General features: G+C 38.3%; 1 protein-coding gene across 8 annotated transcripts in view; it reads right to left on the reverse strand.

Moving 5' to 3' along the window:
• The window catches only part of ksr1b (kinase suppressor of ras 1b), a 43,416-nt gene extending 26,977 nt beyond the window's left edge, over positions 1–16,439 (reverse strand). For 4 of the 8 annotated variants that reach the window (XM_084127562.1, XM_084127561.1, XM_084127560.1 and 1 more), the window contains exons 1-2: positions 15,909–16,438; positions 2,004–2,144 (exon numbers count right to left, since the gene is read on the reverse strand). In XM_084127562.1, the coding sequence (XP_083983688.1) occupies positions 2,004–2,144; positions 15,909–16,151 (384 nt within the window). In that variant the 5' untranslated portion in view covers positions 16,152–16,438. Of the gene's footprint in view, positions 1–1,026; positions 1,262–2,003; positions 2,145–15,908 lie in introns of those variants that run through there. The other 4 variants (XM_084127558.1, XM_084127567.1, XM_084127565.1 and 1 more) reach the window with 2 other exon arrangements.
• Between the last annotated feature and the right edge of the window lie 4,895 nt (positions 16,440–21,334).

The raw sequence follows: 21,334 nt of genomic DNA on the forward strand, positions 1-21,334 counted from the left end.
ATAGTTCTCCATTTCTAGTAACTGCAGTGTAAACAAATACTCACAAAGCAGTAACAATATCAAGGGTGTTTCCTAGCAGTTCTGTAGACGCACCAGGAACCACAAGCCACACATATGCAAAATATCTCCAATGAAACCCCTAAGCTGTCTAATCATGCAAATACAACCAAACTGGCCGTAGTCCCACCTTGATGGCCACACACTCTCATAAAAAAGGTCACTGTCACTGGGGAGGTACCCTTTCAAAAGGTACACCTTTGGTAACTAAAGAGTGCAAATTAGTTCCTCAAAGGTACATATCTGTCCCGGGTACCGCTTTTGTACCATTTTTTTTTCTGAGAGTGCAAGAGGAATAGCATTCCTCTGCTCTTCCTGAGAAAGTTCTATCCCATTCTGTCCTCTCCGAGAGGGGCAGGCTGCCTATGGGTGTCCTGCCACATGCATGCATTCCTGCCCTGTGAATCACTCTCTAGCAGCCTGGTGTGATACAGCAAAGAACAAACTTATTGAGTTAGGGCAGTGATTAGGGCAACTTAACTCAAAATTGGGTCTCAGACTATAGGAATAAAATAGAATAATAAAATAAAATAAAAGTCAACATAACTGTATGTAACTGCAATTATATTCAAAGTAAATCAAAATATTTTCCAGACTAAATTAAATGTATTTTCTTGCAAAAAGAATAAACATAGTTTATGCTGACCACAATGTTTTGTGCGGTAAATTACTGACTGCCAATATAATAGAATTTTTCTTAAATCATTACAATTATTAATATAATAATACAATTATTAATATCAATACATTTTAATTTAAGTTAAAGACATTTTTGTTTACTTTTGTACAATACACAATTTTGGTACAATTGGGTCAGCACTTGGAAAATCTGGGCCATAAAGTGAAACCAGGCAGACAGACAGAAATGGACTGTTTACAACGACAAGGCAAGCATTTTGGGACATCTAAGAGAGAGGAAAACTGGAAGAGACAATAAAAAAACACAAGGAAATAAACATGCTGTCCTACCGCAGTGACCGAAGTGAAGCAGTCAGCTAATCAGAGGCAAGCCGCAAAGTGACCTCTCTCGTCCCCACTAGGAAAAATTGTTTTTATTTTTAAAGTTTTGTTCCTCAGTCTTGTATACGCTCTCTTTATTTCCCTGTTTGTGTGTTTCCTTGTCTATTGAAGACAAATAAGTCTACGCATTTGCCAGGCAGTCATGAATGCAGTGCTGTTCTGGTCAGCTTTGTGTATGACAGTATGGGGGCGAGGGGGGGAGGGAGGTTTGGTTGGCAGAGAGAGAGACCCCTTTTGGAGTCTAAAAACAGACCGACGGGAGAGTTTAACACAGTGGCTGACACTGCACATTCTGAGCTTTGGAGTGGGATCAGGTGTGTGGATCCACCGAGGGCTGGAACGCCACAGAGACCACAGCGAGCGAGCGAGCGAGCAAGCAAAACATCTTTCCTCCCCTGTCCAAACCCTCCAATAACAGACATTTTGTAAACAGACATTCTTTAAGAAGAAGAGAAGAGATTATATTGTACTTTCATGCTTTACATACTGCTGTATAGTAAAATAAACAGAAACAAACTTCATGTTTTAAATATTGCTGTATAATAAAATAAACAGAAACAGCAATTAGGTACAAGAGGCCATGCTTTACAGAAGTGCCTTATGTGATGTTTAATAAAATGGTTAGTAGATAATGCAAAATTGAGGGAAAAACTTTAAAATATTATTCTGAATGTTATTCAATTTATTTATGCATGCATGTATTTATTTATATTTATTCTACATTCTTAAAGTGTGAAAAAACAGTCACTTATACTGTATATGTAAACTAAAACCCTTCAATAAAAAATAAATAAAAAACACCCAAAGATGGTCCATTAGCAGAATAGAGGTCACGAAGCAGGGAAATATGGTCAACTTTAAAATTCCTCAAGGCAATAAAGGAACTAAGAAACAAATGCATTGAGTACAAACACACATATTGCTACCTCTATGAGTTCTGTCCGGAGGTTGATGGTGTGGAGCCAGTCTGTGAGGTGTGGGTAAGAGTCCAGCACCAGCGGTCGCTCGCTCTCTGGAACACTCTGCTTCCACTCCAACTGTTTACTGATGTACTTCACCAGCTTCACCTGTAGATGGCAATCACACACAGACTGCTGTCACAACTGATTTGAGACTCACTGATGTCATATATTCTGTTTGCTTTTTAAAATGACACAATCTGTCCTCTAATTCGTTTTTATTCCTTAAAACATAAAGAAATGAAAAAACAGGATGACATCAGACAAAAAAAATATCATGCCAAATTTCATGTTTCACATGACTTCAAAGAAAAAGAGCCGTTTCAAAATGACTAATCAGATGCCACAGAAGATTGAAATAAGTACGTCAATGAGGGACAAGCATGTGATAATTAAGCATAAGCATTTTTCTCTAAACCTTCGTGTCCGCAAGCGAGCGTTGCACGCTGAATGCAAAGCGAGAACAGAGCAAAGGAAATCCCCATGTGTGACTTCATTGTAAACGGGTGGGCGATGGAAGTGTTGTGTGTGTGCGTGGTGTCAGTTAAACAACCAACTACAGTGCACACAAACACTGTACACAAGCACGCCATGTTTTCTTGTTCAGTTCAAATACCAGCCAGTGGTTCCTCCGGTCATTATCTTATCATCACTAGACAGGGTTAAGAACAACAAGCAAATTATGTTCAAGGCTTACTGGACAAAGAAAGACGCTTCAGACGGTGCCCTCCCTTTGTTGCCGTAACGCTCCCACTGCAATAAACAGTGCTGTCTATAAATAGACACTGGTTATCATGGCAAGGGAGTCTGGACTCTTTCTCACAGGGGCGTCTGTTCTGCCACTATGGCAACCCTGGCTGGAACACACTTGGGTCCCATGTGACATCATGGAGCAGCAAGACACTGCGGTCCGCAGGTTAACAGAAACCACCTCACACCTGCCTCGCAGACAACCACAGCTGCAACTGTGCTCATAAAGAAGAGCTCGTTTCACTGACTAAAAAGATTACTTGAAAATAAAAAGGTTACTTAAGGTAAAATGTGTTAATTGGTCCCATAGGATGTTTGGTGGTGCTTTTTTTTTTATTCACTTCATTGACTACAAACTGCATGAACTGAAACAATACTGGTACTCCCCTTGTTTACATATTATATATATATATATATATATAAATAGCTGTAGATAAAGATTTAAACATAGCTGTAGAGCTAAAGTTGTAAATACAGATGTAACGAAAGCTAGATATAGATACAGCTAAAGCTGTAAATATAGATGTAACAAAAGCTAGATATAGATACAGCTAAAGCTGTAAATATAGATGTAACGAAAGCTAGATATAGATAGAGCTAAAGCTGTAAATATAGATGTAACGAAAGCTAGATATAGATACAGCTAAAGCTGTAAATATAGATAGAATTATAATTATATATATATATATATATATATATATACACACACTACTTTTTGAAAGTTAGTCAGTAAGATTTCTTTTCAGAAATAAAATAATACTTATATTTAGCAAGGAAGCATTATATTGACCAAATGTGTGTTCTTTTGAACTCGCTATTCATCAAAGAATTCTGAAAAGATTTAAACACTGATATTAATAAGAATGTTATGAATGTTTTTGAGCAGAGAATCAGCATATTAGAATGATTTCTGAAGGATCATGTGACACTGAAGACTGGGGTAATGATGCTGAATACAGCTTTGAGGAATAAATTATATTTTCAAATATATTCACTTTTTTTATTATTATTATTGCGTCAATTTCTTTATAACTATTTGCATGAACTTAACCCTCTGGTGCTGCTTGCATAGTGGACAAAAATGACCTTTTAAAAAAAAAAATTGAATAAATGTACAGTATCAAACTAAAACAATGTTTTTATTTAAAAAAAATAATAATTATGGGATTTTATGGTACTAAATTAAATTTATGGAGTAGTTCCATGAAATGATCCCTTTATTACTTGTTAACCATTTTTATTGAAATTTCCAACTTAAAGGGACACCAGGCAAGCCTGAGTGTTTTTTCTCTACGAAGCTCCCCCTAGTGTCTGGTAGTAAATGCTTTCAAACACACTGTTGTAAAAAGGAACTGTTGTCCCTCCCCCTCGCCATGAGCAACCCAGCTGATCAGCGGTCAACCCAGCTGAGCAGAGGAACCGGCTATTTCAAAACCAGTTATGTCTATCGAGGTAAGAGGACTTTCCAACTGATGGCGAGTTTTTTTTTGTGTGTGTTGTCATGCATACTAGTATTTTTACCGGGAACGAACGATATGAACGAGGCAAACTACTGCTTTCGTGTTTTGTTTTTTTGGGAGAGTGGGCATGAGCATAAAAAATATATATCGGAGGCTCATATCATGTCCATACTTTTTTGTGTGTGTGTGTGTGTGTTCACATAGCAAGTGCCAAAACCTTTACAAAAAGTTAAAAAAAATACATAAAGTAATTTTTTGCGGCCAAAAATGACAGAACAGCACCAGAGGGTTAAAGATGCAGTATGTTATATTGACAGCTAACAGTTGATATGGGTACTGCAGTCCAAATTCAAAATATTGGAGAGAGTAGTTTCCCCCGCCCCGTCCTCCTCAGACTCGACGCTCACGTGCGTAACCTGACTGAGGACATGCAACAGGAAAGAGTGCAACTGACAATGGATAGCATAAGTTGATCAGCTAATGTAAAATATAAGTGTGCAATGTTTTTATTGCAGAGATTCATTTGCTGGCTTCAATGGCTGCAATACGCTTTGTTTTCCACCAACTGGCAACTGGTGTCGAAATTCTATTGGGTAATTTGGCAGTGTGGGCGGGATCACACAGACCAAAACAAAAACAGACATTCAGACACGGAACAAGCATTTCAACAGCACTGCTTTTCAGAGAACCAAATATTTGAACTTAGCATATTTATTAAAATTTCTGCAAACATTTCATGGTACTTTTATGCTTTAGTACAGTAAAAACAAACTACATACAGCACCTTTAATGTCTTAAATTGAACACGCTACCTACTAGATACCCACATATTTCTTCAGATGTTTCTGATTTACCTGACCTTCAACATCATACATAAAAAAAGCAAATAGTCAAAACAGTCAAAATTTTAGCCTTTGTCTAATAAGAGTGACAATGCAGACTGTGTCGTCAAGCAGGGAAAGAAGAAGTACCAGCCATTAATGAGAACCGCAAGTGTGTGAGAAAAATTCGAACCGTTTCTAGATTTCACACACTGTTTCACATTAACATTTTTATCAAAACTCACAATCTATCTAAAGATCACCACAGAGAGAAATACACTCTGCAGTCTAGGTCACTGAGACAAATCAGCCTGCACCTGTAGCCCAGCAACCAGCCACCTGTGCAGATGATGAGCTCTTTCCATTCGCATCTCTATATAAGGTCACGGCACTCTGGAAGAACGCAGCTGCAGTATTGGAGCGCCTTACTGGCTGTTAATTCCACAGAGACACGACAGCAGTGGATGGCTTTATGCATGAGCGTATTATCACCTCACCCTTGCAAAACCGCCAAGATAGCAAGCTAGTCTTCAAAAGAGGAGCAGTGTATCATTAAAGTTTCATAAGAGGTCTATAGCATTCTGAGAAGGTGCGCTGGCTCTTTTCTCAAGGTACTATTGTGAGAATGCCCCCAAGCTGATTTGATGCATCGGTCGGCCACGAGCGAACCTCAAACACAACAGGGTGTTAGCTTCCACCAGACACAGCCTGGCACAATGTGCAGGAGTACGCCTGTATTCAATGACGCCTGTATCTCTCCTCTCATCTGCCGTCTCCATTACACCTCTCAAGGGGAGGCTGGCGTATGGGGCAGGGGGGACCTGCTTAACTAAAGTGTCTGCGTGAGACCTGAGAGGATAAGTTGAGAATCTTTTGTGACATTCAAAAACAGCCGTCCTCGCAAGAGAGGCTCATAGATGCAAAGCAAGAGGTAAGAGACACAATCCACACGGTACAATGGTGTCTGTTACGAAAGTTATTAAAGAGTATGTTGGAAACCAAGAGTTTAGCAAGTGATTTCATCATTATGGTTCCTGGCAAAACGGTGCAACAGTCATTTCAGGAAGAGGAGTGTTTCTGGCATGTATGTCTGCATGGAGAAAGACACATGATTAGATGACGTAATTTCCGCATTTTTTGTGTCGGCATGCACTCATTACTGCGAATTCACTTTATTTCATCAAATTTGACAAGCTTTGCATAAAGAAGTGCCATGGTTGTACCAGATGATAAGGTAACTGTAGACAGTAGTGGAGTGATGTGGATCCTGTTACACACTGTGTCACCAATACAAGCAAACCCGCTCCTTTGGTTTCTGACAATAACATAAAGGCATATGGGATATTGAATGTTATGTTTAAACAATCGTGCTAGCTCCAAAATCATGATAGGTCTATTAATCACTTGAGTAGCGCACATGGGCAACCATAAATGTGGCAATAGCTAAAAAAAAAAATGGTTTGTCTCAATGATGATAGAATTCAAAATCAAAAAGAGAATAAAAACAGAATGTTTAATAGAAAAGAACATGTATGTAAATAAAAGGCAAGGCATTAGACAATAAAGTGCAAGGGTGTGTGGAACGTCATAAGACACAAGAAAAGAGAAAGGGGGAAAAAGCTGTTGAAAAACCCGCATGGGGATTTCCTGATGTGAACAAACATTAGCCGGTTGAGAGGTCTATGCTTCACCGCATCTAATGGGCCTCGCAGCGATGTGTTAACTTTCCATCCATAGAAACAAAGAGCAAATGAGCCTTAAAAAGCCTTTGATGAGCACTCACGCTACCGGGCAAAAGACTTGCATTTCCAAGAAATCAAAACTGAGACGCTAGGGAGTTGTGATTCTTCAAAATGTGTTTTTCCCAGATCTCTTCAGTCAATTATAGGGTCTATTAAATGAAAGAGCATCATCTAGGAAAATCACTGATTAGCTCACATCCAACAATGTGGCAATCCCTTTTCCCATCCACTGCAAATTTAATGATTCTGCAATAAGCCACAGGCCTGTACTCAAGGTAATTGGCCCAAAATGGTTATTGCAGATGGTAATTTAAAAGGAAATCAGGAAGTTCAAATATATTTGTGTCACGAGTCATTTTGCAGTTTGTTAAATCAGGGGTGTCCAAAGTAACAGCCCGCAGCTTGTCTATTAAAATATATTAAGATGTGGGCCACCACGCATAATTTACAAATCATGCCGTTGCAAAGTCAACACAAGGTGACAGCACTAGATTTTAGGCCAGGTGTAGCAGTAAACCATGAGCGACAACTTGACAATTTGAAAACTGATTAGTGCTGTTATTTCAGAAACATACATAATGTTAAGAAACATTAAACGCGCCAAACGCGGAACGAAACAGCGCTACTCGTTTGAACCGCGCAGCACATGGATGGACCATTTATTAGCTCTGCCCAAAAGACAGCGCAACGCATGCTCAGAACAAACTGCATTTACTTGCTGACCGGTCCCGATCACGCTACCTCTAAACAGAGATCCAGTGAGAAGCACAGAGTTCTCAGAATATTTCTTACAAACCACAAATATCTTGGTTATTTACACTATTTTAGCCAGATGAAACAGTGCTGACATTCTCAATAACACTGACGTGGAAAACAAGAGAAACATTGTGCGACAACAATCCAGTTATAATACTTTTCAATCCACAAACCAGCAATATTTACTATGGATTTGCTGTAGTAACACTAACTGTATGGTATTGTAGCAGAAATGTGGGAATATTAATATCACATTTTTATTATATTATTAATGTAGACATGTAGTAATGAAATATAGCCCCCAAACTACAAAAGTTTATAAGCAAGCAGTTTTGTGCACTTTGTATATTGTGTTTTGAATAAACATCATAAAGCCATTTTAGATACCATAGAAACCATATTGCTATGTGCCATGTGTGGTTTTACCTGTGATTATCATGATCTAAGTGTATGATATTATGGAAGACCAAAAGTAATTTTCATAAAAGTAGAGTCTAACTTAGTAAGAACATTTACATTTTATCCTATAAAATTTGATTGTTAAATTTTTTACAGATGTTACAGTTTTTGTTAATGAACATATTTACATATGCATACAAACTCAGGTTTTTGGTAATGAACATATTTACATCTGCATCCTAAATCAAGCTACTACTAGTGTCAACTCAACCTACTGACAAATTGCATTTTCCAAGAGACAAGCATGTGATATCATTAATATTACATGTACGGTGATCCCAAATCTGTAGAAAACCAGTCTCACATGTTATGGAGCCTGGTATATATATATATATATATATATATATATATATATTATTCATTATTATAATTAATATTATAATTAAGGCCCCCAGGTTCGTCCTGTGTCCTCTGTGTTGTCGTTGTTTTCTTTTATACATACAAAGAAAGTCAATGGGACCAAATGTTCATCTGGATCCTATTGACCTTCATTACAGTCATATAGATTTGGAACAACGTAGCATTGAGTTAATGATGACAGGAGTTTCATTTTTGGGTGAATTATTTCTTTTAATATGCTCTGATAGTAGTGTATTTCTTTTAAAACACAGATGACACATTATACATGTCCTGCAGCAGATATCTCCCACCTTGTCTTCAGATGGGGGAGACCCCTTCATTAAAAGTGACGTCATTGCAGCATGCAGGGGCAGCACCAGCACCAAATACCCAGCAAACACGAAGCACAAATCATTAGAATATGTTATCGTAGACCACACATTTTTTTAACCACCCTACTACTCAAATCCTGGTGAATAATTAGATAAAAATAGAATTCTAGAATGTCTAGAAAATAGAAAAATAGAATGTCTAGTGACTTCATTACCAGACCAAAAGTTCTCAGACTACAGATCTTGGACCGACGTCATTTTTAATTTGTTCTTAAACCTCTCAAAACTTGCAAGCCATTATAAAAGACGGGCTGAAGTTTGGTGAGCTGTTAAAACAGCTTTGCCCGTCCACAAGAAATCCCCCAAAACAACTTGACAGAGTTTATTCGCCAGCACAAAACAAGTAGAAAATGTGACTTCAATGCACAGCACTTCCTGACCAATAAAAAAACCTTGCACTTACACATTTTAAACCGATGCATGATTTGCTTCTGACAACAAACAGTCTTGCAGACTGACAGACTCTGACCACAGATCTGTACTGAGCGTGGAAAACATTTAGTGATAGCCAATGGCGTTACTGAAAGACAAAGAAGAAGTGACTAACACAAATTTTATTTAAAGGGCCTTCCACTTACCTAAATGTGAAGAAATAATGTGCAAGATTAAGTGGTAGACTTTCACACTCTGAACATAAACTGCATGAAACTAGGGATGCGCCGATACCAGTAGATGGAACGGCCAAATTGAACTAAAGATGTGCATATTTCACATGCAACATACATGATTCTGACTTATGATGCTGACTATTAATGCCATTGGAATTTTAAATAAGTCATAAGGGTCTTCATGATTTGCAGCGACAAAGTCGTGCATTTTCAATGAATGTTGGCAACTAGCACTGGGAGATGCACCTAGGGTGATCTGTTTCCTGATACAACTGAATACTTTAGTCAAGCAGAAGTGCCTACTGGTACAATGACTTGGTGACCTCCAGACCTCCAAATCACGGTTAATATGAATGCCTGAGTTCTTTACAAGGAGAGAGTGTGGGTCTGCTCCCAGACAGAGATGTAACACTCATTGGTTGTTTAGGTTATTATGTAACACATGGTTGTAGGACATCTGCTAGTGTCCAGGTCCGCATCTGTTCTCATTACTAGATCAAACAAGAACCTAAGGATTTTCTATTGTTCCACCATCAAGACAGATAAAAGAGATGTCAAAATGCAAACTGCTTGTCTTCTCCAATATCAATAAACACAGTCTAGTTTATTCTGAGTGCTTGATGTAACCCTACTCCTAATGCAATTCGTCCTGTCACTCACAGGCTTATTGTTCAAGCGGGGAGAGGGAAGAATGCATTGCCTGGACTTTCCAGTACTTTTGTTCTTCGGCCCTTTGATGGATGCCCTCGGTCTACACCAAAGTGCTTAGTGGAAATGCGGCATTGCAGGGTTGTATCGTGCAGAGTCAGACTCACTTTCGCAAACCATCCCTCGGATTGGGGAATCTTGCTCACTAATCACATGCATGTGAAGTGAGCATGCTTGCTAAATATAGGAACAGCCACAATAGCACAAACACATAGCAATCTTTCCAATGACCAGAGAAGACAAACAACTAACCAGAGATTCTCAGCTGCCAGAGAGACAGCCAGTTCGTCCACAGGAATTTAGTGAGATTTTACTGACAGGAATCTAAACGATAATTGCCATTTAGCACCATCTCTCTGTGTTTTGCTTTGAGTGTCGGGAAAAACAGATCACCATGGTTATCAAAGTGTGTCCAGAGGGAGAAAACAAAGCCCTGCCCAACTGTTTCGGTCACACTGATTGGGACATTTTTTAAAAAGGCTATGGAAATTAAAGGTATAGTTCAACCAAAACTGAGAATTAGCTCATGAAGTCATCCTAGGTGTATATGACATTCTTCTTTCAGACGAATAAAATCAGAGTTATATAAAAAAAATGGCTCTTCCAAGCTTTATAATGGCAGTGAAAAGCTGTTTCTGTTTTGCTGAATGCTGAGGTAGTGGCAAAAATATCATATCACAATTTTTTTTTCCAGGAAAATCACAAACGATTCAAGATTTTTTTCACTGTGACTGAGCAGTACAGAAAAACTAATTACCCTATTTGAAAAATGTAGCCTTACAAGGTAACAAAATATGAAAGAAACAAAGAATGACAGACCATTTAGGCCAAAGTTGGGGTGAGCGAAGATTTAAGATTTAAAAATAATAACAAAGATGCACATTATAATTACAATATAATAAAACAATTAAATAAAGAGTGTTTTATTTTTTCACAGTAGGTGTATTTAACAGTAGCATTCAAGTAATTGAAATTGAATAAACAAATGTAAAAATAAAACACTACATTGACTTCACTGTATAAATTATATACAGTGTATATATACTGATTCTTATTAAAGCTACTGAAGTTATTCAGTGAAGAGCAGGTCTTCAAAGCAGATTGTGGAGACATTTTTTAATCGATCACAATAAAAAATCGTGAAACCACACACCCCTATGTTGAGGTCCAATGTGTGACGGAACGACCACTTCTCCTGAAATCAGAGGTGCCCAATCCTGCTCCTGGTGTGTTTCCTTCTTGCAGAGTTTAGCTCCTGACACACCAAGAACCAGCTACTCTAGGGCTGCGTTCCAGTCCACTTTTAGACACGCACTTGCAAACTTCCCTAAGCACTTCCCCTCGGGGTAATCCCTGCCGCCATTTTGGAGGGCGTTCCACTACGTGAAGTGGACGAGGGAAGTTTATATGGACAGACCCTCCTCCCTCAATTTTGACAGAGGAAGCGAGTCTATTTCATATGTACACTTCAGGCAGCTATATGTCCCACAATGCAGTACGATTGTGATGTCACCACAGATCTCGTCTAGTCATCACCACAACAAACAACTCTATGATATATTAATTATATATATTTTATTTAAAACAACCCAAACACACCCATAAACATTTGGATGGAAGTGATAAAGGGCTTAGGACGTTCCAATTCAACCCATTGCAGTTTCCGCCAGTAGTGGGCACTTGTGCAACGTAAGCAATGACGTACATCCGAGTGAACGAGACGGAGGGAAGTTAGCGAGTGAAGGGCATGACAATTTTGGACTGGAACGCAGCCTAGGTCTTTAGCATTAGGTGTGTTGGAGAAATTATAAGTCCATTGTTGAGGTCCATTATCCTGCAGAGCTGATCTCCAACCGTGGACAGGTGTACTCTGCAAAAACTTGGCTCTCCAGGAGTAGGACTGGATTGAGACTTTGTAAGAGATGTAAGACTTTTGTAAGACTTTTGATGTAAGACTTTTGTCTTTGTAAGACTTTGTTGGATGTGCTTGCGCCCACTGGCCACATTTTGGTTACCTCTGGAGATCGGGATCTTCACTGGGTATGCAAATTGTATCCTTGCAGGTCCAGGAAGTCCTCAACTGTCCACTGAAAGCTTTTAGCTTGCAGATCTGGCTACAGAGTGTGCACACTGGACCTACGTCTCCAGTCTCCACAGGTATCAAAAGAGTCATGGCCACCTGCTGTTTCTTGACTTCAAAGTTAACCTTTCTCAACACCGGTGTCACCAGGGTTGTGTACACACCTTGCAGACCCAAAGATCCAAACATAAAAGCAATTACATAAGCTGATGACATCAACAAGATGGCATAAAAAAAAAAGTCTGATGAAAAGAAAACAATCACAAAATGATATGATTGGAGAGGTCAGACAAACCAACTGCTCACAATGTCAAAGATGTGCACCTTAACAGTGACCTCAACACATGGACCCTGATCTCCTCTTCCCCTTAACCATACAGAGGAGGCTAAATGGGATGGTTCACCCAAAAATGAAAATTCTGTCATCATTTACTCACCCTCAAGTTGTTCCAAACCTGTATACATTTTTTGCTCTGCTGTACATAAAGGAAGATATTTGGAATAGTGTTTGTAACCAGGGAGATCTTGCCCCCCAATGACTACCATAGTATTTTTTTTTCGAGATCTGCTTGGTTACAAACACTCTTCCAAACATCTTCCTTTGTGTTCAAGCAGAACAAAGAAATTTATACAGGTTTGGAACAACTTGAGGGTGAGAAAATGATGACAGAATTTTCATTTTTGGGTGAACCATCCCATTTAGTCTCCTCTATGGTTAAGGGGAAGAGGAGATCAGGGTCCATGTGTTGAGGTCCCTGTTAAGGTGCACGTCTTTGACACTGTGAGCAGTTGGTTTGTCTGACCTCTCCAATCATATCATTTTGTGATTGTTTTCTTTTCATCAGACTTTTTTTTATGCCATCTTGTTGATGTCATCAGCTTATGTAATTGCTTTTATGTTTGGATCTTTGGGTCCGCAAGGTGTGTACACAACCCTGGTGACACCGGTGTTGAGAAAGGTTAACTTTGAAGTCAAGAAACAGCAGGTGGCCATGACTCTTTTCAGACTATCCAATGACTGACAATCAACAAATGGACTGTCCACCCCCACCCAATGCAGAAATGCAACCCATACTCCTGACTCTGCTTGTTATTGTTCTACCTCAGTACAATCCTTGCCGCATTACAGTCATTTTATGAGCACTAGAATCTGTATACGTTTACATCTGGCAACACACATCCATTTGACACTGTCTGCACTGTTTAACACTATATTTTACTTTATATATAGCCCTCTAGGTACTTATTGCTTACTATTTATTGTATATTGCTTGTAATTACAGTTCACTGTGGCCTTGGTTACCACCACACATTATCATACTCTGTTATATAAATGTTGATGTGGTTTCAAACAACATGTATTTCATTCTCTTTCTTGCACTTGGCTTATAATAATAAAAGTGAGAAAAACATGACAAGACCTGACTTGAACGAGTGCTATTTCTGAATTTAATCATGAGAAAAACTTGAAGCGCCTCCCTAAGACTACACAGCCAGTAGATAAGTATCTCCAAAACAAGCACCAAAACCCACCACAAAGTAACAATTACCTGTGTCTGTGAGAACTAGCATCATAAAATCTTCAAAGTTAGACAGTTTATTTAACAAAGCCTCAAGCCCAACTTGATTATTTAAAAGTTTGAGTCTGCAAGCATGAATATCTAGGAGGGAACATGAAAGCCATGTTTTGATTCAGAGAAGAAGGTGCTTGACCTTACCAAGTAGATAAGTTTGTACCGGTATTCGCGGAAAAGCCACTTGTTATGGAGTTTCAAAAAATGCAACCATGACTAAAAGTGACACTGTTCCACAGGTTCAACCAACTTTGGATTTCAGTTCACTTTTGTGGGAGGGGTTAACCACTGTTACAAAATACCTGTGTATGGTTAAAAATAGCACTAACACTCCTCTGACATATGCTCTTCTTGTTTGCAGAGCTAAACTCAGATAACAGCCTGTTTGACATGATGGAACATATTTTTAGATCAGCTTGAGGACTTTGACTAGTTTACTCATCTACAATAGACTATTGCAAATGTATTCCACTGTAGTGATTATCATGAGGATGGGTATGACAATTATTCAATATGAAAGCATTTACAACATCATTATTGAAAAATCGCTTCAAAAAGTTCATAGTACAACTAATCCATTTGAATTGAGCAGTTTAGTCCAAATTTTCTGAAGAGGCACAATCCCTATGATGAACAGATTGAATTTAGGCTTTTATTCACATATATAAACATTTATTAACTCGCACATCAGTTGTGGTAAACAGAAGCTCAAGCATGTTCACTTGACGTGCGAGAACCAATGAGGTTAATTTCTGTGCGTTACGCAGCAAGTTTGAGCTTCCACAAGAACCAATGAGGTTCATTCGTGTTACGTAACACGTTTGAGCTTCCGCAAGAACCAATGAGGTTTGTTCTCGCACGTCAAGCAGGTTCAGATGAGCTTCTGTTTATGTCCGCTGATCAATGTTTAAATGTGAATAAAAGCCTAAATTAAAGCTGTTTATCATAAAGTGATTGACGAGCTTCAGAAAATTTGGACTAAACCGCTCAATTCATATGGATTAGTTTTACGATCTCTTTGTAAACTTTTTGAAGTGTCAAAGTGTAGTTGCATCGCTGTCTAGTACAGAGTACAAAAAAGCTCTCCGCTTTCATTAAAAAGATCTTCATTTGTGTTCCGAAGATGAACGAAAGTCTTAAAGGGTTAGTTAACCCAAAAATTCAAATTCTGTCATTAATTACTCACCCTCATGTCGTTCCAAACCCATAAGACCTTTGTTCATCTTTAGAACACAAATGAAGATATTTTTGATGAAATCTGAGAGCTTTCTGTCCCTCCATTGACGGCAACGTCATTGCAACTTTCAAGGCCCAGAAAGGTGTTAAAAACATTGTTAAAATAGTCCATGTAACTACAGTGGTTCAACCTTCATTTTATGAAGCGACGAGAATAGTTTTTGTCCGCAAAACCCCCCCAAAATAAAGACTTTATTCAACAATCTCTTCTCTTCCATGTCATTCTCTTATTTAGTTTTTTTTTTTGCACACAAAAAGTATTCTCATCGCTTCATAACATTGGTTGAACTACTGTAGTTACATCCAGTACTATTTTAACAATGTTTTTACCACCTTTCTGGGCCTTACGGGTTTAGAACGACATGAGGGAGAGTAATGACAGAATTTTCATGTTTTGGTTGAACTATCCCTTTAAAGGTCGGTTTGTGCTTTGTAAAGCACTGCCTTAAAGCACCATATCATATAAACATTATAATTTTCATGACACATCTGGTCATGTGATCACAATATAAAGGAGTGACCCGCTCCATGTCATTACTCAAAACAAGTGCTGTTCATTTCTTCAAGTGCAAAACGTTTCTACTTCACAATGCACAACATTACACAAGTAAAACTTGACATCAGGATAGGGTAGGCAGATGTAACCTCAATAACTATCTCAAGAACCAGGAAACAATGTGAGCCTAGAGGGGGTTTCCATGACCCTAGCATTTATGACGTTAGTGTCAATGTATTAGGCCTGATAGAGAAGAAAAATGAATGATGATTGATGATGGTTTGCACCTACAAAGCAAACATTATTATTAGGACATATCAATAACTATCATTCGCAGTCTGAATGGTACAAACTTGTTAAGTTATAACCTGCAACCTGGCATGAACGGTGTCTAGATGCACCGAAGCTTGATATTACAAGACACATAGGCAAAAACGGAATCCTACGTTACCTCAAAAGCGCGTATCTCGTGTTGGGTCAGGTCGTTAGACGCGGCGCACTTGGTCCGGAGCCCCTTCAGACTAGAGATGGAGATCTCGATCAAGTTCTGGATGAGTTTGCACTGGTGAAGCGCGTCCATCCCCGCGTTACTGGCATCGCTCCCGTCCAAATGCTCCTCATCACTTGCGACCATGTTTCCACCTTTGCTAGAGACAGTATCCATTCCTCGGCATTGGCACGGGTTTAGGGGCATGAGCGCGAACTACAGCAAACACTAGTCCAAAGACATGTTTGTGAACGCATGTAGACTAAACGGAGGTGACAGTCCTACTCCAAATGAGTTATGTACTAGTTCAGAGCGCAAGCATACTCCTCAAACATACTCGTGGTCTGGTTTGACAGCAAGACAGAACGCCTTGTCAGCTTGTTCCGCCTCAGACGTTGTATGTAGTATATATCCCGCGGAGCCCTGAGAGAAGCGCTCGCCTCGCATACGTTTCACCCCCAGTCAGCTGTTTGATGTAGCGTGCTTTGCAGTGTGGGAAATGAAGTTTTGTTTACACGCGCATCGGACCGTTTGAGATCACTTACGTAATATATACATATTATTATTTTTATTTTTTACATAAGTTGTTGCTAAGTATGTTATTGCGATACGCTGTACAGCGACATTGTTAAAAGCGCTTTATAAGTAAATTATTATTATTAAAAAAGTTTGGGCAGAATAATAGGCTATAAGACGACATCACTTTCGTGTCAATTTTGAATTGTGCAGATCTGTTTTTTTTTTTTTTTTTTTTGTTTTACGGAAGTGAATTTAAGCATCACATGCACATTATTGATTATGTTTTTATAGTTTTTAGGTAAATGTTTGATAAAACAATAAGGAGTATCCATAAATAAGTATGGCATATGCGATCCAACACCGTCCAATCCTGATAGATTAAAAAAAATCACTAAAATCGGTCTATAATTTACAAGACTCCGACATCGTGCAAAATTTGTAATTAGCAGGTTAGGGCACTCATTTCAGGTTTTTCCCACCAAAACCTTACCCACCTCCCACATTTGCATAGGCCTACTCGGACCAATCAGATCATCTGATGTATGACTATAGCCTACCATTTGAGAGACACCATTTGACCTGACAACACCTTAAATTTGACACAATGAAAGTTAGATAAAAGTTTAAATTTTAAATTAATATAGGCTAAATATAGGCTATTATATAGGTTTACAATCCTATAGAACTTGTTTTGTCACATGTCTCTCTTGTAGCCTATTGGTTCAGTGTTCCATTGTTCCCATTATGTTATCAGAGGCACACTTTGTATAAAAGCTGGAAAAACATGTTGAGTGTGTGTGTGTGTGTGTGTGTGTGTGTACGCGCGCGTGTGTGACTATTTACAGGTAGCCTAGGCCTGCTCTCTGCCCACTCAGACGAGAAAATACTTTTTTTAGACTTTCCACTGAGTTACAACTTGCTGGGAACCCTTGATGTTAATTTATTGTGTTACTGTAATGAAATGAATATATTCGGTTCAGGGTTTGTGAAAGTGTTTACACTACTGTAATACATGAACTGTAACAGAGAGGCATGTTGAAATGCTACAGCACCAACTTACTGTATGAGACACACATTTTCCCATGGGAAAAATCTCTTCTCCTCTACAGCTTGCCAAGAAGGAGACATAATTTTAAAATGAACAGTAAGGAGGACTGAAGCCAGACAAGAGGCACTGCAAATTGTCTTTCCTCATGAGACAGTGAAGCAGAGACACCTTTAACCAACTGAAAGGAAAAATTATAACCAGTTTGTGTTTTAGCTTACAAAGAAGCTTTAGCTTGCTAAGAAAAAAATAATATATTTGGCAATAATTATGTCCACGTCAGCTGTATGACAGAAGATTGATGGTTCTGCGGGCTGGTTAAAATGCTGCTCAAAACCGAGCCACACACACACACCCGGTATCCTCAGAGTAATGACACCGCAGAACAGGTTAGGCTTCATATAGAGATAACAAACAACACAGACACTCCCTCCATTCTAGGGAAGCATGGGGTTTTTCTATGTATCAGTCAACATGTTCACATGCTGGGAATAACTGTAGCCTATAGATAGAGGACAGGCAGTTGTTCAAATATGGTTCTGCACATTATTAGCGGGTTATATAAACTGTAGCAGTTTGCAAATTCTGTTATGTGAATTGATAGCCATCTGCCTAATAACTCAGATAGCAGTGTTCAAAGCAATACATTCACAATACTTGAAGTGGTAAATGTAAATATGCTTTTAAACAAATTATTTCTAAATAAACAAAGAAAAAGACAAATGCTGTTGTTTAAAATCACTTTCACTGCCATTTGGATGATAATCCTGAATAGGTGTATGAGTGTATGAATATGAGTGTGCATATAGTGCCTCCTGCTGGACAAAGCAAATTTAGAATTAAAACTAGCTCACTCTAAACTACTTGAACGATATGTAACATAATAGTCGCATATTGTTGATGTCACTGTTGAAGTTTAAGATTTTGTTCCAGAAAATTCGGGTTCACCTTAGACATTTCACGTGATACGCAGAATATGTCCTGGTGTGTGCAACATCAAGACAGGAAGTGATTCACAATCAGAAAAATATTTGGTTCACAGGAAATTATGACAATTGAAGGAAGGCAAAAAAAAAAAAAAAAAATCACAGCTCTTTTTTCTCAACTGTAGACAGCATGATTGCTACAGAACCTTAAAGGTATTAGGGTTTTACTTTCTTTCCAAGAATTATGTCTTAGAATTATGAATGATTGTCAGTTTATCAAAATAAGTTTGGCTTTTGATCTACAGTATACATTACATTGGTGTTAAGCGAATTAGCTTGTGACGTCATTTGACTAATGATCAAATGCCCCCCCTTAAGAACAATGTGAATCTACTTTTAATGTAAAATTAATGTAACATTAATGTAGGCTGCCATTAATGTAAAATACTGAATTAACTATTCTATTTAAAACTGAATTTTGACAATTTAGTTGAATAAATAAAAATATTTGAATATTTATATATTTAATTGCCCATATTTTAATTGAAGATGTGTCATAATAGCAACACTATGAATGCAAATGTAATGTTTTCACTCAACCTATAGGTTTTAATGAAAAAAAGAAAGAAGAAATGTACATCTAATTCATAGAAATACTGAATAATAGCCCCATTAATTACAATAATTATTAAATTTTAAAATAACAACACTAGTAACAATATGCCACTCTGGCATTTTGTGCCAATTCTGAGTGGCTCATCTTACCCCAATAGTCTAATTTGATCTTTTTACTTCAAAATAAAACTATAACTTTTACTCCACAAATCTAAAAACATGAATGTGTCCACAAATCCCTCATTAACAAACAGACACAAACAACTTTGATATTTAACATAATAGTAAATAGGATCCCTATTTTCCAGAGACACAAACTTAGATAAATTAACCTCAAAACTGTTTCGACTGACTAAATATCACAAATTAATATTCAGATGAAATTACAAAATTAAAAATAGCGTAGCCATTCATCAAAAGTGCTGAGATTAGATTTTGTGTCGTCTATGGTCAGGAGAAAAAAAATAAGGTGGGCCTAGCAGGCGCGTAGCCAGTAATGGGCCAGGGCGGCACTGGCCCGCCCACTTTACTCACTGGCCCGCCCAGGCAAGTTTGATCAAAATACATTTTTAGTTTATTTTTATTATTCAAATGTATTTAAGAAAATATGTTAATATAAACCTGAATTATTGTTGACTGGTGTGTGTGTTTAATTTGTTTTCCGAATAAAATGGAATTGTTGAAGCAAGTTGTAGAAAGCCTATGGTTGCTAGGGCGACAGAAGACTCTCTGAGCGGCGGGCTCTGGCGGCCTTTAGCCATAGACTGTAAAAAATAGCAATTAACATCGCCACAATAATGGCTAAACAAGTTTCTTTAATGTTTTATAAAAAAAAAAAAAAAAAAAGAGTTGAGGAAGAAGACACGCCATTATTGTGCCGATGTTCAATTGCAGTTAGATCGGCGGGTAAACCCGCGTCAGGCTGACCGGGAGAGAGCACTGGCACTGCCGCCACCGCTCTCTCCCTGGCGGCAGTGCCAGTGCTCTCTCCCGGTCAGCCTGACGCGGGTTTACCCGCCGATCTAACTGCAATTGATGAACCACCTTCACAACCCAATCTGAAGGTATTTCCCTGCACTGTCAAGAATAGAAAATAAAGGAGCTTCTCATCAAAGTGGTATGGACAGTTTTCTTGGTTGTATTTTTTGTAGGTTTTTTTTTGGCACAAAAGCTTAATTTCCACCAGGCTGATTGCATTGTATATGGTTGATTTAACAGAAATTAGGGAGTGTGTTGTTATTTATTTCAAACCGTGCTCTGCTGAGAGTTTTCATTATTTGAATTTCTTTTATTTTTAGCCTAATTTATTTTCGGGTGAACTGTCTTTGCACTGCTGAGTGCTGACTAACCTGAATAAAATAGACAGGTTATTGTCTATGCTGGTGGTTTGTCCAGCCTTTATTGAGCTCTGTTGGTTGAACTTGATGACAGAACAGTGTTTTGTTATTGTCTTTGTCGAATATTGCAAAATAAAGGTGTAACTGTTTTTGCAGTTTGTCTATTCTTTTTTCTACTCTCTAAGGTTTAATTATTAAGTCATATTTTTTCTAAGAAAAACTATAGGCCCACTCACTTTTTCAATGGCCCGCCCAAAATACAATTTCTGCCTACGCCACTGGGGCCTAGGCTATATAGCCTATAAACATGACTTTTTCCTTCTAAAAATGACATAAGTAGGCAGGCCTAAAAATACTTTTTACAGGCTTAAAGCACACTGTAAAAATGTGTTTCCTTAAACGCCGCACGGAATATCTGTCGCATGCTGTCTTGAATGAGAATTAATTCATTCATTAGTCATGATGACTCATGAGGCTGAGTGTGACTGCAGTAGCAGCTAGAGAGCGCGCGCTCCCTGTGTGATTTTCACTCACACTATCTCTGACTGCAGCTCGAGCCCAGAGGAGCAGCTGAGGGAACGCGCATACACACACTGTAAAGGACACGGTCACACCGATTCTAGTAAACTTTGACAGCATTTACGGACTGGAATTTCTTAATGGTTGCTTTGCGGTATGGTATATTAGGCTACTATCTTTTATATTATAGGCCTAATTAAACACATATTTTGTCTAATTTATCACTAATTACTTTTTTTTTTAATACAAGGCGTAATTATGTAAGGGATAATGTAGAGCGAGGCGGTTGTTATAACGAATACAACCCCGACAGGCTGATCAGGTCTTGAATCTGAAGGGGTTGTATTCGCTAACGTTATAGCAACCGCCTCGCTCTACATTATCCCGCTTATTACATGGCTAACTTACCTACCAAATAAATCAATAATT

The sequence above is a fragment of the Abramis brama genome, assembly GCF_963993115.1.
Source record: "Abramis brama genome assembly, chromosome: 10".
Classification (NCBI taxonomy): domain Eukaryota; kingdom Metazoa; phylum Chordata; class Actinopteri; order Cypriniformes; family Leuciscidae; genus Abramis; species Abramis brama.